The sequence below is a fragment of the Lithobates pipiens genome, unplaced genomic scaffold (genome assembly GCF_037356315.1).
Source record: "Lithobates pipiens isolate NorthernLeopardFrog02 unplaced genomic scaffold, aLitPip1_a1.2 Scaffold_16, whole genome shotgun sequence".
Lineage (NCBI taxonomy): Eukaryota > Metazoa > Chordata > Amphibia > Anura > Ranidae > Lithobates > Lithobates pipiens.
The window spans coordinates 404,671,224-404,695,290 of record NW_027507748.1 but is presented as its reverse complement, the minus strand read 5'-3'; the positions used below and the strand labels follow the sequence as shown (position 1 = coordinate 404,695,290).

Sequence of the window (24,067 nt, the reverse complement as noted above, 5' to 3'; positions counted from 1 at the left end):
CGGCTTCTCCAGACCCTTTCATGTCTGTCACATGGGCTCAGGGTGAACCTGCTCTCATCTTTGAAAAGCACAGGGCACCAGAGGTGGACCTGCCAATTCGGGTGTTCAATGGCAAATGCCAATTGAGCTCCATGATGCCGTGCAGTGAGCACAGGGCCCACTAGAGGACATTGGGTAGGGTTACCACCTCATCCCTTTAAACCCAAACACATATTAATTACACAGATTCTGTGGCTAATTTAATGCAGGTAAGGCACCAAGTGAGTTTAAAGGGTTTAAAGGGATGAGGTGCCAACACTAATGTCAAGCCCTCAGGCCACCCTCATGAAGCCTGTTTCTGATTGTTTGGTTGGAGACATTCACACCAGTGGCCTGCTGGAGGTAATTTCCTAGGACTCTGGCAGTGCTCATCCTGTTCCTCTATGCACAAAGGAGCAGATACCAGTCCTGCTGATGGGTTAAGGACCTTCTACGGCTGTCTCCAGCTCTCTTAGAGTAACTGCCTGTCTCCTGGAAACTCTTCCATGCTCTTGAAACTGTGCTAGGAGACACAGCAAACAGCAATGGCACGTATTGATGTACCATCCTGAAGGAGTGGGAATGCCTGTGCAACCTAGGGTCCATGTATCACCTCATGCTACCAGAAGTGACACTGACCCTAGCCAAATGCAAAACTAGTGACAAACAGTCAGAAAAGATAAGTAGGGAAAAAAGTCAGTGGCCCCCACCTGTAAAACCTTGACTGTTTTGGAGGTTGTCTCATTGTTGCCCATCTAGCGCACCTGCTTTTAATTTCATTAACACCAAAGCAGCTGAAACTGATTAACAATCCCCTCTGGCCAGATCAATATCCCAGGAGTTTAATTGACTTGATGCTATACTCTGATTAAAAAGTGTTCCTAAGTGTTATAAGTGTATATATAGTATGTACATAGTATATACATACACATGTAACACTAACCCCCGAAGGAGCTGCTGATTTGATTTAGGCCTGCACTCTACCAATAACCCCACTAAATTGACTCAATCCCCTTGGCACAGCTGTGGTGCAATGCAACACAATATAACATAATACGAATGCAAGTACCTGTATTGTAACCTCAGGATCCACTGGCTCCACCTGGTGGGGAAGAATAGTACGCCACAACACTGGATACTTAATCAGAAATATATTTTACTGTAGAATATTCAAAAAAGAGGGTTACAGAAATTCTGCTGTCATCCCAACATAGGACGACCGCACAATATATTTCAATAGGAACAATTTAAAACAATATATATATATATATATATATATATAGTGCCTTGCGAAAGTATTCGGCCCCCCTTGAACTTTTCAACCTTTTGCCACATTTCAGGCTTCAAACATAAAGATATAAATTTTTATTTTTTTTGTGAAGAATCACCAACAAGTGGGACACAATTGTGAAGTGGAACAAAATCTATTGGATTTTTGAAACTTTTTTAACTAATAAAAAAAATGAAAAGTGGGGTGTGCAAAATTATTCGGCCCCCTTGCGTTAATACTTTGTAGAGCCACCTTTTGCTGCGATTACAGCTGCAAGTCGCTTGGGGTATGTCTCTATCAGTTTTGCACATCGAGAGACTGAAATTCTTGCCCATTCTTCCTTGCAAAACAGCTCGAGCTCAGTGAGGTTGGATGGAGAGCGTTTGTGAACAGCAGTTTTCAGCTCTTTCCACAGATTCTCGATTGGATTCAGGTCTGGACTTTGACTTGGCCATTCTAACACTTGGATACGTTTATTTGTGAACCATTCCTTTGTAGATTTTGCTGTATGTTTGGGATCATTGTCTTGTTGGAAGTTAAATCTCCGTCCCAGTTTCAGGTCTTTTGCAGACTCCAACAGGTTTTCATCCAGAATGGTCCTGTATTTGGCTGCATCCATCTTCCCCTCAATTTTAACCATCTTCCCTGTCCCTGCTGAAGAAAAGCAGGCCCAAACCATGATGCTGCCACCACCATGTTTGACAGTGGGGATGGTGTGTTGAAGGTGATGAGCTGTGTTGCTTTTACGCCAAACATATCGTTTTGCATTGTGGGGAAAAATTTCGATTTTGGTTTCATCTGACCAGAGCACCTTCTTCCACATGTTTGGTGTGTCTCCCAGGTGGCTTGTGGCAAACTTTAGACAAGACTTTTTATGGATATCTTTGAGAAATGGCTTTCTTCTTGCCACTCTTCCATAAAGGCCAGATTTGTGCAGTGTACGACTGATTGTTGTCCTATGGACAGACTCTCCCACCTCAGCTGTAGTTCTCTGCAGTTCATCCAGAGTGATCATGGGCCTCTTGGCTGCATCTCTGATCAGTCTTCTCCTTGTCTGAGCTGAAAGTTTAGAGGGACGGCCAGGTCTTGGTAGATTTGCAGTGGTCTGATACTCCTTCCATTTCAAAATGATCGCTTGCACAGTGCTCCTTTGGATGTTTAAAGCTTGGGAAATCTTTTTGTATCCAAATCCGGCTTTAAACTTCTCCACAACAGTATTATGGACCTGCCTGGTGTGTTCCTTGGTCTTCATGATGCTCTCTGCGCTTTCAACAGAACCCTGAGACTATCACAGAGCAGGTGCATTTATACAGAGACTTGATTACACACAGTTGGATTCTATTTATCACCATCAATCATTTAGGACAACATTGGATCATTCAGAGATCCTCGCTGAACTTCTGGAGTGAGTTCGCTGCACTGAAAGTAAAGGGGCCGAATAATTTTGCACGCACCACTTTTCAGTTTTTTATTTGCTAAAAAAGTTTAAAATATCCAATAGATTTTGTTCCACTTCACAATTGTGTCCCACTTGTTGGTGATTCTTCACAAAAAATAAAAATGTTATATCTTTATGTTTGAAGCCTGAAATGTGGCAAAAGGTTGAAAAGTTCAAGGGGGGCCGAATACTTTCGCAAGGCACTGTGTATATATATATATATATATATATATATATATGGATTAATACGTGGGAGCTCCCCTCACTTAAAAAGCTAAGAATGAGATCTCACTTACAGTACTTAATCCGTGATCTTCTTTCTTCGCTAGCTAAAATAACTCCTTTGTGATTTGTAATCCACAGTCTATGAAGTTAGGTTGAGGTGCTCCTGGTGTGGCTCCAATAACTAATTTACAACACTTGTGGCGCCAGAGTAGATAGGCTTCAAGCCTGCTCAGTATCAGTTGCTCGGTTCCTCCTCCGTGGAACTACAAATTCCAGTGAGGCCTGTATGTGAGTCTAACTGTGTGTAAAAGTTAACAAACCGTGGGCTGTAACCCACTCACCAACTGGATCGGAGCTCCGTGTGGTAACTGGGGTCCCGTGACTGCAGCTTGCTTCTCTGTCAGCTGGGCCAGTCGCTCTGTACCGCTCCGATGTATATCCGGTCCTCCACTGCTCGGATGAGTGTTGCTGGACCTTCTCAATCTGGTCACCGTCTCTCAGGCACTGTCCGGTCACTCCACAAACAAACGGAGTTGTGCTCCGTAATGGCTGTGGGCCACTGTCTCCGGGGAGCCTCCTCTCAGATCCGCACAGGCCAGCAACGTGATCCCAAGAGACCTAAAATGGCCACTCGGTCCCCTTTATATCCTACCCAGCATGCACTGCTTCAGAGAGTGTTCATGGGTAGGTCACACAGACTCCTGGGTAATAAGGTCAACCTTCTCAATTAAAACATCAGTCACTTCCTGTATCAGTCTTTTTGCATTTGTTCTGAGGTAAATAATCATAATAGTGCATTACCTCATTTAGTCACTAGATGGCTCTAAACGCTGAACCGTAGCAACGTCCATAGACTTTATATTAAAGTATGCAAACACATAGCAATACATAAGGATGTCAGCGCTACACACACACACTCTTATAATATGATTGCTGAGTCTTTTTTCATATTTCTTATTTTTTGTGCAACCCAGTTTGCAGCTTATGATTATAGTATGAATTTATTCACTTAATAGCAACCTCAAATCTCAGTGCAGGTCTGCCACAAAATTTGCTGCAAGACAAATTGCGCTGCGATCGCGGCAACCTCGTGGGATGCATTGCACCCAAAAGTAGCTCATTTTTGTGCGACATTCATCCCGCAATGCGGGTTGCTGCAATTGCAGCGTGATGTATCGTGCAACAATCGCGTCAGGCCCGCACCGCGATTTGAGGTGTCTTTCAAATGAATGGCATCTAGAATGTGAGTCCCGCGTTTTGTCATTCACACCTCAGAGCTGTCAAATCGCGGGCAGATCCGCAGATTCAAAACGCTGTAGTGTGAATGCAGGCTCACTGATGCCAGGAGATATTCCAATCCCGTTGACCACAGTCTGGCCCAACTAAACTTTGAAGGATAAAAAAAACGGCCCTTTGTTTAGAAAGTTTGGAGATCCCTGATTTACAGGCTAGGCAGTAAAGGCACCTGCACTGCATCTGTATGAATTTGAATATAGGTTGGAACAACTTGGAATGGAAAATTGGGGGTAGAGGATCTGGGATTTACACCTCATCATTATTTTCTTACCACTCTTTGCAAAGGTCCCATTGATACTGGCTTTCCAACCAAGCAGGGAGCTTGGCGTATGGTTGCATGTCCTCATTCATTATAAAGTCAGTACCGCTGTCCCTTGTAGCACATTGCCGGTCAGAAAGGAGATCTTTCCGATCTCCCTGCCAGCATATTATGTTCCTGCCTACAGATTCAGAGTAAAAGAGAAGTGCTGCCTTCCATACTTCTCTTATAAGCAGAGTTGCTCAGTGGGAGATCTTTCCCACTTCCCCACTGCCACACAGAGCTATAATGCTAATATGCTCTTGGGGTATGCCCAGGCACATCTGGCACACCCCGTGCACACTCCTATGATTCTCATACATATCTATGGGAATGCAGATCCACCTTGAAGCAGGTCATCTGCGGATCAAATGGACCTGTTAATTAATTCTGTATGATCACAGAAGCATCTCAAAGTGATGTCAATCCAATACCACTGAAAAAAAACCTTCAACACCTTACTTTGTCTCAGGCTGGTTCTCAGGGATGATAATCATCATGGTTACTGAAAGAGCAAATTAACTTTGACTTTCCCTACAAATATGGAACCAATCTTCTGACTGGGGTATTGGGGGGAGGATTTTAGGATTAGTGATGTGATCTTCCTACTGAATGTGATCCATATTTTGATTTGTATCTCTTGAAACTGAATAATCATTATTGAAAGAAAATAATACATGACTTAAAGCTTTAAATAGTCCATACTAGCAAATATTTTCTTTGTTTTCAGTATCAGAAATGAGCCTGTCAAGGCTGATAAGCCATCCACTACACCAAAGCCACCAACCAGGTAGCCACAACAGCAGCTGAGTAAAGAGCTGGTTACCCATTTTTCTGAAGCTACGGGAATGTACCCAAAATGGGCCAAACTGTATGTTTTTTGTTAACATTTTTTGGGGTTCTTTTGCATTAACAATGTAAATCATAGTCATAGAACTATGAAGTCCTCAGACCCAGATAACCTTGTGACTTGGTCGCTAAATAAAATGAGGCTCGGTTCATAAAGCTTTAAAACCAGGATAAGTGAGGGAAAGACACACTCAGTCGTACATACCTAGTCTTCTAACCCCTTCTGGGTCCAAGATCCATGCCTCGCCAGATTTAGCAGATACTTTGAGATTTTTACTCAAAGCTTTATAATCTGGACTCGGCTCCCGCTGCTAGCTCAACAGTCTCTTACCTTTAAACCATCCAGGAATACTGACAGGAAGCCAATCTTCCTTCCCTTCTAATGATGATCAGGAACTGTTATCCCAGCCTTTCAGAGTAGAAGAATTTACATTTGCACAGCAAATACACAGCCTGGGAAGGCCCCGCACCTGACGGTTTGCACTTCTTTACTACAAAACATTCCCGACCCAGCTTGGTCCACAATTTACCACAGCCATTAATGCCATCCTGGAGGGGCATAGTGTCCCTTATGACATGTTACGAGTGTCCACCTCTATAACCCCAAAGGCAGGAAAGGACCTGCTGTTGTGTTCTAGTTACAGACCCATCTCTCTTCTAAACTGTGATATAAAACTTGGTTGCGACAGATCAGGTTGGCTTCATCCAGACGCGAGAGATGAGGGACATCACTGTCTGGACGTTGAATGTCATAGAGAAAGCAAAGAGATGCCACATCCCTCTCTTACTCCTTATACTGAAAAGTCATTTGACAGGGTAGACTGGGTGTGTCTCCAGGAGACTCTTCATACAGTTGGAATGCCGAGGTCTGTCCTGGCTTGGATCTCAGCTTCATACACTAACCCCACAGCCACAGTTCGAGTAAATGGATTTGACTCTGATGTGTTTGCGATTTCTAACGGCAGCAGGCAGGGATGTCAACTCTCACCCCTCTCATCTACTAGTTGTTCTTTCCTTAGAGCAGTGATGGCGAACCTTGACACCCCAGAGATTTTGGAACTACATTTCCCATGATGCTCAACTACACTGCAGAGTGCAAGAGCATTATGGGAAATGTAGTTCCAAAACATCTGGGGTGCCAAGGTTCACCATCACTGCCTTAGAGCCTTATCTTCACCATATAAAAGATGACCCAAACATAAGCGGTGTTCAATCCGACCAATATCAGCACAAAATAGCAGCATACGCAGATGATCTATTTTTTATCATTAAACCTCTAACTTCTCTGCCTTCACTGCTGCAAGAATTAAAACAGTATGGCACTCTTTCCAAATTTAAGGTTAACCTCCACAAATCTGAGGCGCAGAATGTCTCTTTATTGGACCATATTCTGGCGGGTCTACGTCCCTTCTTCTCATTTAAAAGGGCCATTCGATCCAATATTTGGGAACCAGAATCCTCGCAAAACTTAAATTACATTCTCCCCCAGTATTTCGGGCCTTCCTGTCAAAATTCACTGCAGACTTTAAGAAATGGCACTCTCTTGTTCTTTCATGGTTTGGTTCGCTGCAATGTACTGAAGATGAATGCGATGCCAAGACTCTTGTATATGTACATGTACATCACTCTAAGGCAATTTCTCTTTGCTGCTCCAAAAGCCTCTATCCCACGTGGAGGGTGCGAGCCCTGTATGCAAACAGGTACTTAAGACAAAAGGCAGAGCTATGAGTAAGCACCCAACCTTGGTGTGAAACATGTAAGCTGATATCTGTAGTTCACCTTTGTATCCAGCATTTGAATAAAGAAATTGCACAGGAGTTCAGCCGTCCAGCCTTCTTTTGCCAAGCCTCTTATACTGACCACAAGCCCTACCTGTTAAAATACCCCAGACTTTTTCTCATGCTGTACGTTCAGCAGTCACTAAGTTTCTCTGGTGCGGCAAACACCCAACTATTGGTAGGCATTTGTTGCTGAGGCTGAAGCTCAGGGGAGGAATTGGCTTCCCAGACCCTGCCCTATATCATACGGTGATGCATATGACATGGGTAGTTGATTGGTGTAGTCATGGGGATTTGAAGCCCAGGTAACACTAGAATGGGAGGTTGCCCAGGCCTGCCTTGGGAAGGAAAGCAAGTGACTTCCCACTTGGCTAACCATCCGCTGATTGGCCCTGCTCTCTCCAAGATGGAAAGGTTCTATCGACTATCTTCCTTCACGAGTTTTCCCTCCCCCATCATACCAATTGTTGGACATCCAAGATTCCCTCGGGCCTTTCGGACTCAGCATTTACCTTGCAGGCTCCGATGGGTCTCTTACATGGCTCTCATTTTCTACGGCCCACAGGTTGGATTCCCACTAAGATGTTGGTGACAGGATGGACACCTATTGCACTGGACCTTTGGAGAGTTATGCAGCTATCTCACTTCTTTGGCTCCATGCCTAAACATACGCTCTTCCTCCGACAGCTTCACCCATTTGAAGAACTCTGTTTGAGTGACGGCCCTATTCGTGGATCCCTTTCTTACAAAATTCTGCTGGACCTTCACATCTCCACAGACCCTCCTTTCTTGGCAAAATGGGAAATAGACTTTCAAACCACATTCCCTGAACCCCAAAAAGAACACATACTTTTCTTTATGCAAAAGTCATCAATTTGTAGTAAATATGAGGAAATTTCTTACAAATGAAGCACACACTGGTACCACACCCTTTCAATTTTTGTAAAATTTTTGTTAAATTATTCCCCAATCAGTCTGAACGCTGATGGCGCTGTGAGCAACACCCAGGTACTATTCTCCATATATTTTGGGATTTCCCTAAACTTCAAACCTTTTGGCAACCAGTGTTTTGTCTCGTTCACAAATTCAGACATTTCCCTATCAAATGACCCTGCTGCCAGTTCTATTAAAGCTCACTCCCATGTCAAGAAAGCATTATCAAAAATCTCTCCTCAAGCACCTTCTCAATGCTGCTTGGGTGTTTATACCGAGCCAAAATAAGCAACAATCTGCCCCTACAGTGGCCCAATGGTTCGCAAGGGTTAATGTTATTGAACGAATGGAAGACCTGACTGCGACCATTCGGGATAAATCTGACTGGCCGGAGCCGCAATTACATCACTCCTGTGCATGTGCACGGGAGCCACAGTTCACGGCACAGGGCTCGGAAGGAACAGCTGCATTTAATTAAATATCTCCTGAATGATGCACGTTTGGGAGATATTTACACTACCTATAGATAAGCCATATTATAGGCCTATCTATAGGTAAAAGTCAGGAAAGGAAGTTTACTTCGTCTTTAACCCAGGTGTTTTTGTATTTCAGAAAATCCAACAATGCAGCAACTACGACTAATGTCCCGGCCACTCAGGAAAATTTGGGCAAGGTGCTGACAGGGTTCATTCTTTAATACTCATGCTTTGGCTAACCAAGATCCAATGTCCTTCAGAACAGCAAGGGCGTAAATAGATCTACAGAACAGTTACCACCATGTAAAAAAAAATAAAAAATGCATAGTTTCAATCAGCTTTACTTTTTCCTGTGATTTGTTTATTGTTTGTTTATAAGTTATTTGGTATATGGTTGTTTTTGCAGATTATGTTTAGACAACAGGGAAAAAGGGTCAAATAGCAAATTGAAACAACATATTTTTTTCTGTTTTCCTTGTTTTTATTTGTATTTTACTGTTATTTGTTAAGAAATACCAAATAATGGTAAAAGAGACAAAAAACGTTGCTCTCTTTATATTTTTAAAAATGCTATTTTTATACCAATTGTCTAAAACAGTGTTTTACAACCTTTTTTCATTCAAGGCACCCTTTAAAATTCTCAAGGCACCCCATGCTAAATTTTAAAAACAAAACTAATAGGTTTACATAACGTAGCAGCAACCACACACTTAGGACGCCCAACGCTAGAGGAGGTTTTTCTTCTAAAGCAAACACACCTTCGTACACTGGTACTGATTAGTATTCCAATGTTTCTCGTCTTCCTTCATTTCTCTCCCTCACTCAGCTAATGTGACCCTGGTGCCAAAGAAGTGGGGCAGAGGAGGGGCAAACAAGGATGCTGTGCAAGTGCCCAACACCCTGCTTATCAACTGATGATGTCATTGGTTGTGAGGACAATAGCGGTGGAAGGTTGTAATTGTGCACAATTAAAACTTGTGGCTTTATGTAACTAATGGGCAGGCTTTATCCGCCCACTGGCTTGTATACAATTTTTAGGCAATTCTCTTACGCATTTTGTCAAGGTACCCCTGAAAAAGCCTGAAGGCTCCCTGGTTGAGAAAGGATGATCTAAAACACTTCATGTAACACCAAACTACATCTAAAATAAGCAAAGGATTTTCATTGGAGGACTGTGGGGGCTTACCGTGTTTTTCAGTAGCAATATCTTGCCTAGTAGCCCTCCAAGGGGCCAAACTTAAAAAAAAAAAAAATGATCCCACTTTGACTTTATTAAAATTTGCGTGATAATGATTTTTTTTTTATTCTCCCATTTAGTTCAAAATGAAGGTTCACTTATCACTGGTGACTATTAAATTTTTTTTTTTCATGAACATATTATACTTACAGTAATTACATATAACCACCCAATCAGGATATTATTACCAAAGATGAGTCATATGACATCTAGTGGTTCATTTTGGTTAGTGCATTATTTGCTAGCAGGATAAATAGCTTGAGAAAACCATTTATTGTTGACGTGTACTTCTAATGAGGCTACCCATAAATGGCATTTCTTCTGTTCTAGAGTAACAGTTAGTTCTCTGTGTTGTGACTCCAAGATTAGCACACACAAAATGGATTCTGTGTCATTGTAGGAAGACTGACTTCAATGTTCATATTAGAGGATACTATAACGCAACAAAATATATTTGTGTGGACAGTGTACTTGTGCTCACCATAAAGAAGTCACTCTCAGAGGTCCCGATAATGGTGTAACTGATCTTGGCAGTGACATCCATTTACCATATGGTTCTAATACAATCAATATAACTGCTTTCTGACAAATATTAAATGCCAATCTTTACATTGACTAAATCAAAGGACGTCACTAGTCCCTTAATTAAAGAAGAACATAAAAGGATCTTTCACAATTACAGGTAATATAAGATAACGCACCTCTTGCTGTGTTAAGATAAATAAGGAATTACATTTATTTAAAAAGGCATATCTTACATGTTCATGTTTTAAACCCTTAAGTTTATCTAACATAAAATTTTCTTGGTCAAAAGTATTTTTTTTCATACCATAACATACAATGTTAAAAAAAAAGTAACACAAAGTACCTTACAGTCTTTCAATGTATATTCAGCCATATTAAGTACTATTAGGCAGAAGTCCATTAGAGTACAACTGAGTTAATTGCACATATTCATTCAGATGCTTAGGAATTAACTTGACTTTACCATACAGTGGGGAGCATTTTGTAGATTATAATTCAACGATGGCCATCATAACAATAAAATAAGAATCTAACAGTAAAAAAAAAAAATGAAAATGCATGTACCTGCTTATTACATTAACATTGGTTTGCACTATGACATTATGCATGATCATGAATTACTGCCCTTGTTTTAAAGCGGTGCCATTCCAGAGTATACTTCCAGTGGCATAGGAGCATAGCTGAACTCCCACTAAGGTGAAGAGGACAAATACATATGTACTGAGTGAATATAACCTTGTTGTGTTTATTATATTCATCCTCTGCAACACTTTATTGGTTATAGTCAGTTCGAAGATAGAGAAATGATTAGTGCTTCAATTACAAATCTATTAGCGTTCCAATACAGTTTATAGAATATCATCTATCAACAATCAAAATCATTTTGGTGGTAGTGTAACGTTAGAACTGGCCAACTAAAGGTTTTTAATCAAAAAGCTGAAAGGCCAATCCGCGATTCTGTACGAGGAGAAATGGTTCCTGGACTCCCATCCAACTTTTTGCAAATGGTGCTTGTGAACTTCTAATGATTGTCCATGTGGGATCTAACTGTAAAAATGAACACTGTCTACTTTTATTCACACATGAAAAATGCATACAAAGTCTTTCTGATATGCCCGTCCCAATATAGATAGCATCTTTTTCATACTGAGAAGAATGGTATACTCTGCTGTGGATATCAATGGTTTTCCTGCAACAGAAAAAGATGTGGATAAGTGCTTAGAAGTAATATACATATGGCAAGCACTATAAAATCCAAAATCCTTTATGATCATTGCTAGACTAGAATGCATTAAGCCTTGCCCTTGTGATCGTTATCATAAGTAATAATGCTGACAATGCAAAAATGTTATTTGAATAGTCATCAAAATCTTCAACTGCATTGCAGAAGGGAGATATCTTGTGTCTGTGTATGTAATGGCAAGCTAAGAAATCCAGAAAAGGAATCTGAAATGCTAAATATCACAAACTGGATCTTTTCATAGTTTTCATTTAATTTATGCAATTTTTCTGTCAAAGTTGCATACAGTAGACCAGCATTGGCTGCTGGCCAAAGATAGTATCTGTGGCACCTCGTACCCCATGCTCAGTGTAGAGTCACAGATGAGGTAGCTGAGAACCCTGTCAATTGAATGACCCATATCACATCAGATTTAAGCAAGACCTTTTTTGCTGCAATGTGAATAAAGCTAAAGGCCTCAGTAGGTGACCAAGGGTCTGCAAGTGTAAGCCTACAAGGGCAGGGGATTCTAGTCTTTAATATGTATTTTTTTTTTTATAAAGAAACTGACCCTGCAATATATTGGTGGTGGTTGTAGCTGGAGATGAGGAAATATAGGGAAATGTAGAAGATATTTTCAAATTTGGCAATAGTTTATTATTTCCAAGGATGATTCTACAATCCTATTTTTCTTAATTGTTCCCCTACATCAAGATCTCCCTTTTAAACGGAAGTAGAACTATATACAAACTTTTTTTTTTTTTGCATTTTGGATAGAGTAATGGAGGATTATAACCTGTGTAAGATTTTATTTTGCCCTCTTTAGCCCTACTTAGGAGATTCCCCTTCACTTCCTGTCCTATAGCCAAAACAGGAAGTGAGAGGAAATCTCTGCAAATTGAAGGAATCCCCTAGGTCACCAGAACTATTGGCCACATTGAAAGATTTCCAATTTCCCCTCTGTTACTTTTCTGAGGAAAACCCAAAATGTGGAATTTTCTTTTACTTTCACATTCAGTGATAATGGTAAACAGGACCAATAGTGAGGGTATATCTCCTTAACCACTTCAGCCCTGGAAGATTTTACCCGCTGTACCCAAACTAAATTTGTGTCCTTTTTCCCCCACAAACATAGCTTTCTTTTGGTGGAATTTGATCACCTCTGTGGTTTTTGTAGTTTGTGCTATAAACAAAAAAGTGACAATTTAAAAAAAAATATATATTTTTTACTTTTTGCTATAATAAATAGCCCCAAAATGTTTTTAAAAAACGAATTTCTTCATCAGTTTAGGCCAATATAAAAAGATTTATAATTTTTTTTACTAGTAATGGTGGCGATCTGCGATTTTTAGCAGTACTGCACCATTGCAATGGACAGATTGGACACTTTTGACACATTTTTGGGACCACTGACATTTATACAGCAATCAGTGTTATAAATATGCACTGATTACTATGTAAATGTCACTGGCAGGGAATGGGTTACCACTAGGGGGAGATTAAGGGGTTAACTGTGTGTTCCCTCACTGTGTTCTAACTGTATGGGGATAGGACTTTGTAGGAGAGGAGACATTTCGCTGTTCCTACTTACTAGAGAAAAAAAACGACATGTCTCTTCTCCTCTGACAGCACAGGGATTTGTGTGTTTTACACACCCAAATCCCCGTGCTGGCGATCGCCGGCATGAAAAATTGAATCCTCTGCACAGTGTACAAAGCTTTGAAGGCACTTTTAATCCTTTTTCAACCGGTAGAGGGAGTTAAAAGCACCCTGCTAGCGGCCAAAAAGTACAGCTAAAACGACAGTTAAGCGCCGCTATTTTTACCGCCGACGTCCCCAATGCCCCAATGTGAAAGTACTCTAATGCCGCGTACACACAATTGGAATTTTGGTCAGAAAAAGCTCTGATGGTTTTCCCGACAGAATTCCGACGGGATTTCGCTCAAGTTGTCTTGCATACACACGGTCACACCAAATTCTGACCATCAAGAACACGGTGACGTACAACACGTATGACGGGACTAGAAAAAGGAAGTTCAATAGCCAGTAGCCAATAGCTTCCGTCTCGTAGTTGAATCTGAGCATGCATGAGTTTTTGCGCATTGGAATTGCATACACACGAACGCATTTTCGGATAGGGACTTTTTCTGACCGCAAAATTGAGAACATGCTCTCAATCTTTTGCTGGCCGAAATTCCAATCATGTGTACGTGGCATAACTGTGAGGTCACTATTCTGTGTCCACAGCCTAAACCACTACCTATGTAGTATTATTAGGACATAACAAATATACAACATAATTGCACTGTAGACTCATTATCCTGTAGCATTATATCGCTGGGGTGAAGTGAGCATCATATCTTCCTCAAATGTGAATCTGAAAGTCCCTTACATTCCAGTACAACATACCTCCTGTTTATGTGCTTTATCCTGCTGATGGATACCATTGGCAGACCCTGAGTTTCCAGTCATCTGTGGGAAAAAAGTATGCATAAAATCAGATATAATTCAGGTAGTTATCAATATTTTACACCTGGACACCCTGTGAGGGTTTGGCATTACGATCTAGCAGCCTTGACAGAAGGTCCATCTGGTGGGCACTCCCTTTTATATGCTGTGTACTAAAATGTTTAAGACCCAAGGTCAGTTGGGAAGTGCCCCTTTACCTTAAATCCTACGTTCCCACCTATTCGCTTTGTATGTTTTCCATTTTTCTAAAAACGCACTACAGTCTGTTTAACATGGTTTCCTATGGCAGTGTTTCTCAATTCCAGTCCTCAAGGCGAACCAAGAGGTCATGTTTTCAGGATTTCCTTTATATGAAACGGCTGTGGTAATTACTAAGGCACTGAAACTGATCAAATCACCTGTGCAAAATAATGGAAAGCCTGAAAACATGACCTGTTGGTGCGCCTTGAGGACTGGAAATGAGAAACACTGTCCTATGGTACATGTTCACAGCTATGTGTTTTTCAGCCGGTCCATTTTTGGAAAGGGTTGGGGACTTTCGTTTCCACAGCAGATTGCGTGTTGCATGCAATAGACTTCAATGGAATCGCACCAGAAATGCGGGATCTAGGGACCCCACGCTGTTTTTTCCCCCAATTTTTTCTTTTTTTACTGCAATTCTTTTTTTGTAATTCAGCTGTGAGCAGCCTGCTACTTAGCTACCAGCTATATACAGTGTTTATAAAGGGGAAAAACAAATGCAAAATGCATGAAAACTGCATGCAAAAACGCATCAAAAACGAGGGTTTAAAAACGCAACCCAAAATGAGCCGGAAAAATGCATCAAGTGCAGCCTGCATAGATGTGAACTTAGACTCTGTCCTAATCAGTACCTTTTTGGAGGTTGCTATAATGCCTGTTTTAGGGTTTATGTTGGAGTTGAGCAGTTTGAATACATACTGTATTCATTTTAAGCGTGAACAGTATATATATATATATATATATATATATATATATATAGTATCTCACAAAAGTGAGTACACACCTCACATTTTTGTAAATATTTTATTATATCTTTTCATGTGACAACACTGAAGAAATGACACTTTGCTACAATTTAAATTAGTGAGTGTACAGCTTGTATAACAGTGTAAATTTGCTGTCCCCTCAAAATAATTCAAAATACAGATTGAACACTTCCATGTCTCACGTTAAAATGATAGCAATTGAAAGAGACCAACTCTCCATATTTGAAAAAATATGGTACCCCTGGATAAAATATCACTCCCCACCAACATTTAATGAATCCGCTCTTCTGCCATGGTAGCTGATGTATCAGATACTTGTATACTTAGTTATTTGAGTATCTAATTGCTTAGAAGACAATGGGGGTTATTTACGAAAGGCAAATCCACTTTGCACTGCAAATGCACTTGAAAGTGCAGTCGCTCTTAATCTAAGGCCGCGTACACACGCGCGGACTGTTCGCCCAACTTTGTCCGTCCAACAGTTTCAGCAAACAGTCCGCTCAAAATTAGCATGGACGGACATGCCCACACACGACGAACGAACAGTTTGCTGAAACCGTGCGCGATGACGTGAACAGCACATACGACGGGACGAAAAATACGACGTCCTATACACTGCATTATAGCTTTCGGCGTGAAAATCCTTTCTGAGCATGCGCGCAACTTTGTTTGATGAACAAGCCTACACACGAGCGGGCTGTTCGCTGAAACAAGGTTTCAGCGGACAGTTTTTCGGAAATTCCGAAAAACCTTGTCCGTCCAACTGTCCGCTGAAACTGTCCGCTGAAAGCCCACACACGAGCGGACTGTCCGCCCAAACACTGTTCAGCGGACAAAGTTGGGCGAACAGTCCGCCCGTGTGTACGCGGCCTAAGGGGTAGATCTGAAATGAGTGGAAGCTCTGCTGATTTTATCATCCAATCATGTGCAAGCTAAAATGCTGTTTTTTATTTTCCTTGCATGTCCCCATCGGATCTATTGCGACTGCAGTTCCAAGTGCACTTGCAGTGCAAAGAGGATTTTCCTTTAGTAAATAACCCCCAATATATTTGAATTCATGGATACTTGAATATCCATACAGCTAGAATGTAACATGAGCTGGTTTTTGGGTTGACCCTGTGGACTTCTTCACATTTTTTTTCTCCTCTTTTTTAATACTTTACCTTTATTTTAAAACTCATTATTCTATCAATATAAATATTATTTCCCATTAAACTATAATATATATATATATATATATATATATATATATATATATATATATATATATATATATATATATATATATATATATATAAAGGGTTTTACTCAATATTACAGTATGCATTTTTTTTGGGCATTTAAATCCACACTAAACCCACAGACTTATTCGAAAAAACAAATGTTTGTATAATTATTACATACATATATTTATATCCACAGTTTATATATTAATCAGCTTTCTTATGTTGTTAATATTCTCTACTATATATTGTTATTATTCTTGTCATTGAACATACAATTAATAAAAACTTTGGACAAGTTTTAGCAGCAGCAGTGTACATGAGGCCTTAGGGTGTGCACACCCTCTGCGCACGCCTATGCATAAAGAATATTTTAATAAAGAATATTATTTATCATTTTTTTTTGAATTTCTCTTTAGCATTGTTGATGTTACATTGACTTTTTGCAGAGCGTTTAAGCCGTTTACTTTTGTTTTGCCCTGGCCATTCCATCCGTTCTGCTGATGCAGTTGTCTATCCCGTCTAGGCCTCTTTCTGTCCTGTGCTTGGACTCGAAATTTCACTAACAATGCAATTGATTTCATAAAAGGGCAGAGCATGTTCACTTTGCAAATGACATTTTCACTTAGTGAATGAAGGGATGTGAAAATTACCTTTGCAAAGAATACCCATTTTTGCTAACACGCGATTGGATGACTTAAGTCAGCTCAACTTCACTTTATGTATTAAACTAAATGAAAATTCACCTTGCAAATTAAATATACTTTACTCCTTTAGTAAATTGACCCAAAATAATATGTAAGGATGATTGAAAGCAAAATTTCTCCTTCTCTTTCCTTGCCAGTACTCAAAAAACACTATGAACAGGCCACACACGTTTATAAACAGTAAACATGTGACTACTGTGAAGGGAATTTCTCTTTGTGCATGTGTGAGATTTTTGATTATGCAAAATAAACTGATAGTCTTAACCCACCATCTTCCCATTGGGTAAAAAGATAACAGTGCCTACACTGCTGGAAAAAAGGGTTCGGTATACAGGTAAGGGAGCGATCTCTTACTCCCACAAAGACCATATTTATCTCTAGATATAACATTGTGCAGATCAAGGTTGATTTGCTTTAAAGGTGATATTTGTTTTAGAAAAAGAGATGCAAAGTTCTCCCTTTTGGCATTCTAAAGGGAATCATATATTTTTATGTCATTGTAATAACTAACTTCTGTTTTCAGATATTTACAGGATTATAGGATAGCCTGTTAAGCAGAGCTTGTGCTACTATGCTGAGACAAGAAGATGAATGTGCCAGGACAAGGCCATCTAGTGCCCAGGGTGAAGATGACAAATTGTGCTCCCCCTCCCTTGATGTGGGTGCCCCTGAACATCTTCTGCATTAGGATTTATGATATTAGCACTATAGTGCCGATTCTGTCTGTCTGACAGTTGAAAGGTGAAAAAAGTTAAATGCAGACAATGGATCTCACCACTTGCGAAATCACTGCCCCTCTGCTTGGGAATTTCCTGTTAGGTAGGGCAACCTCCAGGCAGCAGGGCAGGTTAGTAAAGGATGGAAGGGGCAAGGCCATTTCTCAGCATGGTTAAATGTACTCGATTGGATGCTGCCTCCCCCCACCCTCTACATACAGAGACACTCTGCCCAGGGCAGCTGCCCTACCTATCGCACCCCCCCCCCCCCCGCCCTCCAGTCACAGTGCTGGTGGTGACATAAGAGCACAGTTAGTTAGAAACTATACCTGAGACTTTTCAGCGCTGCTTCTCATGGCCTCCATTAGTTTCTCCACTTGATGACCCTGGTCTAGAGCTATTCGAAGTGCATCTTCTGTGCTAACCAAACGGTGTTGCAACCTCAGAACTTCTGACTCTGTTGATGGGTCTATTAATGAGTATCTCCTCTGATCCGTTCCTGATTTCTCTTTCTCCTAATAAACAGAAAAAAAAGTTTCCATATAGAAATTGATCATAAATGCACATGTGATGTACAGGCATTGAAACATCAAATAAGTCGTGTATTCTACAGCTAGAATTGTACTGGTATTTTTAGTTGATGCTGCCCAATGTACTGTGATCAAATGCACAATAAACAAGTATTTGGATATTCCAGAAGCGTTTTCATTATTTTTCTATAAATCCTATGGATTAACACTAAAAATAATTATCAGATGAACGAAACAGAAAACAAATAAAATAAATATTAGGATGTGTGTTCTAAATACATCACTGACAAATGTAAAAATGAAGGGGATAATTAATAAAAAATGGTATAAAAGAAAAACAGGGGTGTTGCATATCTGTTATAACTGTGCAATAGGTGCAAGGAGATACTGTACTTGTTGATCTCTCCAGAAATCTTTGGAGATTATCTGTGCTCTCTGCCTATGCTGTGCTAAGTATTTATTATTATTATTATTATTATATAGGACTTATTGTATATAGTGCCAAAAGTTTGTGCAGCGCTATAGCATTTAACATTGTTCCCAGCTCTCTCTGTCAACTACAAAACACCTCTTCCCTATATTATAGAGAAGAGAATAGGGGGTGTACTGTAGTCATTTGCTAGGGAGACACTGCTACTCCTCCATAGATACAGTGCAGTCAGCAAGCATTGTCCTCCCAATAACTTGAAGTTTTACTGGCAGGAACACAAGTGAAAATAAAGGGAAAAAGGGGGGGGGGATTGGAGACTGAGGCATGCCAAACCATTTTCTAGTTGGTTCCAGCAATCCAGGGCCAGAGATTTCAGACCAGTCAAACAAAGGATTCCTTGAGAACATGAAGCACTTGAAGCACTCAGGTGACATTTTTGAAGACAAATATGCAAAATGCCCTTTCTGCTCCCCAAGATTCAGAAAATCTTTTCAACAATTTGCTCACCCAGACACTTTCAGTCAGAAGCCAGATTCAGTCACTTTTGGACCTTAACGTGTCCGGTCCCCCCAAAATTGCTTCACTCCCACAAACATCCCAAGATCTCCCCTCAAGGCAAAGGCCCTGATTTTAATCCATAGTCTCACTTTAGGAACCAGCTGCCTTTATCTCGGTACCATCCTCAGGAGAATTATCAGGATTTTACTACACCCTATTTTTGGTGTAAAAAAAAATGGGAGAATAGTACCCCATTATAGATCTAAAGAGATTAAACCACTTCATTCACCTAGAGGGCTTCAAGATGGAGCAATTATACAGACAGTGCACCCGGGAGACCGGGTGTTGTCATTAGACCTCCGGGATGCCTATCTACGCAATTCCCATTTCAGGAATATCTGAGGTTTGCAGTGGGGCAAATCCATCTTTCATTTCGGAGCCTTCCATTTGGTCTGTGCACTGCCCCCAGGGTCTTTAGGAAGGTGCTCTTAACCATCTTTAAAATATAAGTGTGCTTGCACTGCTAAAGCGACTTGATAATAAACTAAAAGGGGTGTGTAATCATTTAAATGTAAATATCAGCATCAAGTAACGCCCATATAAATAATATGATAATATGATCCCACGTGAATCAATACAGTGCACGTGACAAAGCAGATCTTAAAAAAATTTTTTTTGAGATTATGAAATATTCTGAGCACACTGTGCATAAAAGGAAGGCTCTTCACCCTCATAGATTAAGTGCTCCACTGAAACCAGCAATTCCAAATCCAAGCCCAAAAAAAAAAAAAAAAAAATGAGTGCAAGTGTTGAAGGCTCTTCATCCTCATACATTAAGTGCTCCACTGCCAAACAAGTGGTCCTCCAACTGCTAGAGTGCTCGCTGACCTTGTAAGTGGGCCCATAAATAAGTACAGGCCAATTAGACTTATAAGATCCACATCAATGGTGTGATAATCCTCTGGTTTAAAACAGCAGTTTGGCTACTCTTTACATGAAAACAACATCCTTGCATGACCTCATCTCCAACAAGAACTCCATATATAGGAAAGAAAAATGGGCGTATTTAGTGTAGTTTGATCCTTTATTTATAAAATAACTAAGTCAATCGCCATAGTAGCTACTCATATTTAATAAATGAAAAAAACATGTATTACTGCCTTTGCAGGCACTCACATGAGATGATATCCGAGGACATGCAAACTGGTCCTAATCTAAACATCCTCTGGCTCTGCCTCCACGCATTATGCCACTACCCACATGGCTTCATCAGGATGTAAACATAACCATCATAGCTACTCTGTGGTAGAGGGATCGCTGGGTATTTCATTACCTCAAAGATATTCTCCTCTTGGAATGTTCTCAGGCCCAGAATCTCAGGGACATTCTTATGAATACACAAAGTTCGGGTGGCTAATCAACCATGCAAAGAGCCAACTGTCTCTACTCATCCCAGGACTACCTGGGGGCGATGTTCAACACAGCAAGAAGAGCAGTGTCCCTAACACTCCAGAGGGTGGCAGAGATAACAAAGATGCACAGAGCGATGTTGTGTGCTTACCTGTCAACCTTTCAGTGTCTGAGTCTCATTGGCACTATGAGTATTTTATTTTATAGTATGTTCACTGGTACCTAAGACATTTTCAGACAGGTTTTCTAGCCTCAACAGATCTCAGCCATCATGCGCAGGCGTTTCCTCTGGTGGACCAAGGAGCAAGTACTTTCAAGATCCCACCTGTAGGGTCCTATCTCATGGACCATACTTCTGTCCAGTGCCAGCATGAAGGGCTGGGAAGCACATTGCTTAGAAGCCAGAGTTCAAGGAGATGGGATTTTAGGTTAGAATCATAACCAGTGTATTGGAAAATCATGCAGCTTCTTTAGCACTGGCCCAGTTGGCTCCTTATATCAAAAATTACTCAGTATTCCTTCAGGGAGAGGAAGGCATACACAGCAGCTCCATATTGAGGAAAGTTGAGCCCATCATGCTCTGGGGAGAGAGAAATTTGAAGGATGTGCAGACAGTTTATCTTCTGAGGCATCTGAACATTGAAGCAGACAGGTTGTATTGGATTTTGAATGATCCCTGCATCAGATTTTCTGGACTACATTGAATTTTCCCCAATCAGATTGTGGATCCCTGGGGCCTTTCTCAGATAGGTCTATTTGCTTCAGCAATCAAAACGAAGCTAACAAGTTTTATCTCATGCTTTCCCCATCACCCGGCGAGGGAAACAGATGCTCTCCCATGCCCCTGGAATGGCAGTTTGGCCTATGCCTTCCCACCCTTGCCACTTATCTTGAAATTCCTCACAAAACCTGCGAGAGAGACAGTCATAGCTGTTCTGCCATACTATCCAAGAAGACCATGGTTCCTCTGGCTATCGAGCTCAGCATCTGCTTGCCAATACCGATTCTTCTCTTTACAAATCTATTAACTTTTGGAAGGTGGAGATTTGAGTGCTTAGACTGCTCAATGAGAGTCATCTCAAATCTCCTAAAAGCAAGGAAAGTTACAAAGAGCTCATATGCAAAAATATGGGGAAAATGTGTTGCTTTTGCTGCTGGGAAAGGGTTTGACCCTATCTCCTCTTCGATCTCCCACCTTTTAGAGTTCCTCCAAACAGGGCTGGACCTAGGCCTCAGTTTGAATTCTCTCAAACCTAAAGGCTAAGTTCACCTTTTATAAAATATAATAAATGCACATATTTTTTCAGGTAAAAAAAGGTGCATTTATTTATTTGTTTCCTGGAGCCTGCAGAATCTCAGTATAGCTGTCTGCCTAAACCTCCTGTACGGGAAGACAGTTACTGGAGAGTAGGGATGAGCTTCGTGTTCGAGTCGAACATACGCTCGACTCGAACATCGGCTGTTCGACCGTTCGGCGAATTCCGTATGTTGTGGGCCGTTCGCTCCAAATTTGTGTGGCGCTCAAGGCCCACAATGCACTGCGCCATCGCAGTGCATTGCTGGCTCATGATTGGCCAAGCATGCACTATGACCCCGCATGCTTGGCCAATCACAGCGCCGGCAGCGAGGAGAGCCATGATTGGCCACAGGCAGGATGCCTGTGGCCAATCATAGCTCAGGCTGTGTAATACACGCCCCACACTATATAAGGCCGCCAGCGCGGCGGCCTTGTGCAGTGTGTTGGCATCTGTAGGAGTTAGTGGGTGTTCTGTGTACCTTCAACACAGTATACACCGCACAGTATATCATTATCGGCCGATTTTTCGTTCTTGCTCTTCTGTAGTGGTTGTTGTCTGCGTGCTCTGACCGCAGTATACACCGCTATATCCACCTATATAGCTAGCTATATTTCTCTTTTTTAATAGAGCTTGCAGTCAGTTGTAGGAGATTGTGCGTGCTGTCTGCGTGCTCTGAACCCAGTATACACCTATATAGCTAGCTATCTTGCTCATTTTAAATAGATATTTAAAGGAATATTTCACTTTTTTTTTCACTTTAATCGTCATTAAAATCAGTGCTCCCGCCAAAACGGCCGTTTTAAAACTTTTTTTTGCATTGACCCATGTCCCCTGGGGCAGGAGCCAGGTCCCAAACCCTTTTTAGGACAGTAGCTTGCATATTAGCAGTTAAAATTAGCACTTTTAATTTCAAACGTTCGAGTCCCATAGACTTCAATGGGGTTCTAACGTTCGTACGAATTTGGGGTCCGTTCGAAAGTTCTGGTGCGAACGGAACAGGGGGGTGTTCGGCTCATCCCTACTGGAGAGCAGGAAGATCAATGGGCCCTCACAGTTTATTGAGAACTACAAGCTGTTTGCCATGGTTGCAGTCAGTAGTTGTAGTTCATTCATTCACAGGCACTGTAAATAAATGACGCAGCCGTGAAGGCAGAGCCCCGCACAGTTATGCTCTTTTTACATTGTGACAACGAGCGTGGGGAGAGGGGGGATCAGGGGGTGTAGGCAGGTGCTCTTTGATAACACGTTACATGTTACACCCTAAATACGGGTGTAACATTTAAAATATTACCAAAGGTGAACTTATAAAGGTGGCTGCAATTTCATCAGTAACAAGCATTAAGTAGGCAGAGGATCCCCATGTGATACAATTTCTCAGGGGTGTAATGAAGCTTTGCCCTCCTTTTCTCTATTGGGATCTTTGTTAGTTCAACAAGTTTTATCAGAGCCATTCTTTGCACCTGTTGCACAATCTTCATTATGAAACCTAGTCCTCAAGACAGCTCTCCTGATAGCTAGAACTTTGGGCAGAAGGGCTTCGGATTTGCAGGCCTTAAGTGTGAATTAAGCAGTTATTTCCTTTTTCCAAGACAGAGTTGAATTGCTCCCTGTGGAGGGCATTGTTGATAATATGGCATTTTTGTGGCAACTCTCCGATTCTTGGGCCTTACTAATGTTTACTGATCAACACATAGAATCTGTACAAGAGGTGGACATTGCCAAAGTGCTTTAATTCTACCTAGAAGCCACAGCATCTTTCAGATCATCTTACAGACTGTGCGCTATTCCCTGGGGCAAAAATAAGGGAAAAGAAGCTTCATCTAGAACTCTTACATCTTTGATTGTGAAGCCAATTCAAAAAATGTACATATGAAGGGAATGGATCCTTTTTCAGTAGTGAAGGCTCACTCCACAAGATCAGTGGCACCATCTTGGGCAGCGCGGGTTAACGTTTCCATATAGGCTATATGCAGGGCAGCCACTTGGTCGTCTGAACACATCTTCCTCAAGTACTACCATGCAGACCCAGGTGCCTTAACAACTGTAAAGTTTTAAAGGAAGACAGTACATTCTGCAATTAAGTTGTCTAATTTAAATGTTTTGTTCAGCATAATCCTACCTGTTTTAGCTAGTTATTTATCAGAGGTATGCTTCCGTGAAGACACCAGGGTAAATGGAAAATTGTATCAATACTTAATTTTTCTTTCCTGGTGCTGA

At 41.1% G+C, this 24,067-nt stretch overlaps 1 protein-coding gene across 2 annotated transcripts in view; it reads right to left on the bottom strand.

Moving 5' to 3' along the window:
• Nucleotides 1-10,530: 10,530 nt before the first annotated feature.
• The window catches only part of CLIP2 (CAP-Gly domain containing linker protein 2), a 208,411-nt gene continuing 194,874 nt past the window's right edge, over nt 10,531-24,067 (bottom strand). For both annotated transcript variants that reach the window (XM_077482366.1, XM_077482367.1), the window contains 3 exons: nt 18,014-18,199; nt 13,972-14,034; nt 10,531-11,532 (listed from right to left, as the gene is read on the bottom strand). In XM_077482366.1, coding sequence (XP_077338492.1) covers nt 11,521-11,532; nt 13,972-14,034; nt 18,014-18,199 — 261 coding nt within the window. In that variant the 3' untranslated portion in view covers nt 10,531-11,520. The remainder of the gene's footprint in view (nt 11,533-13,971; nt 14,035-18,013; nt 18,200-24,067) is intronic.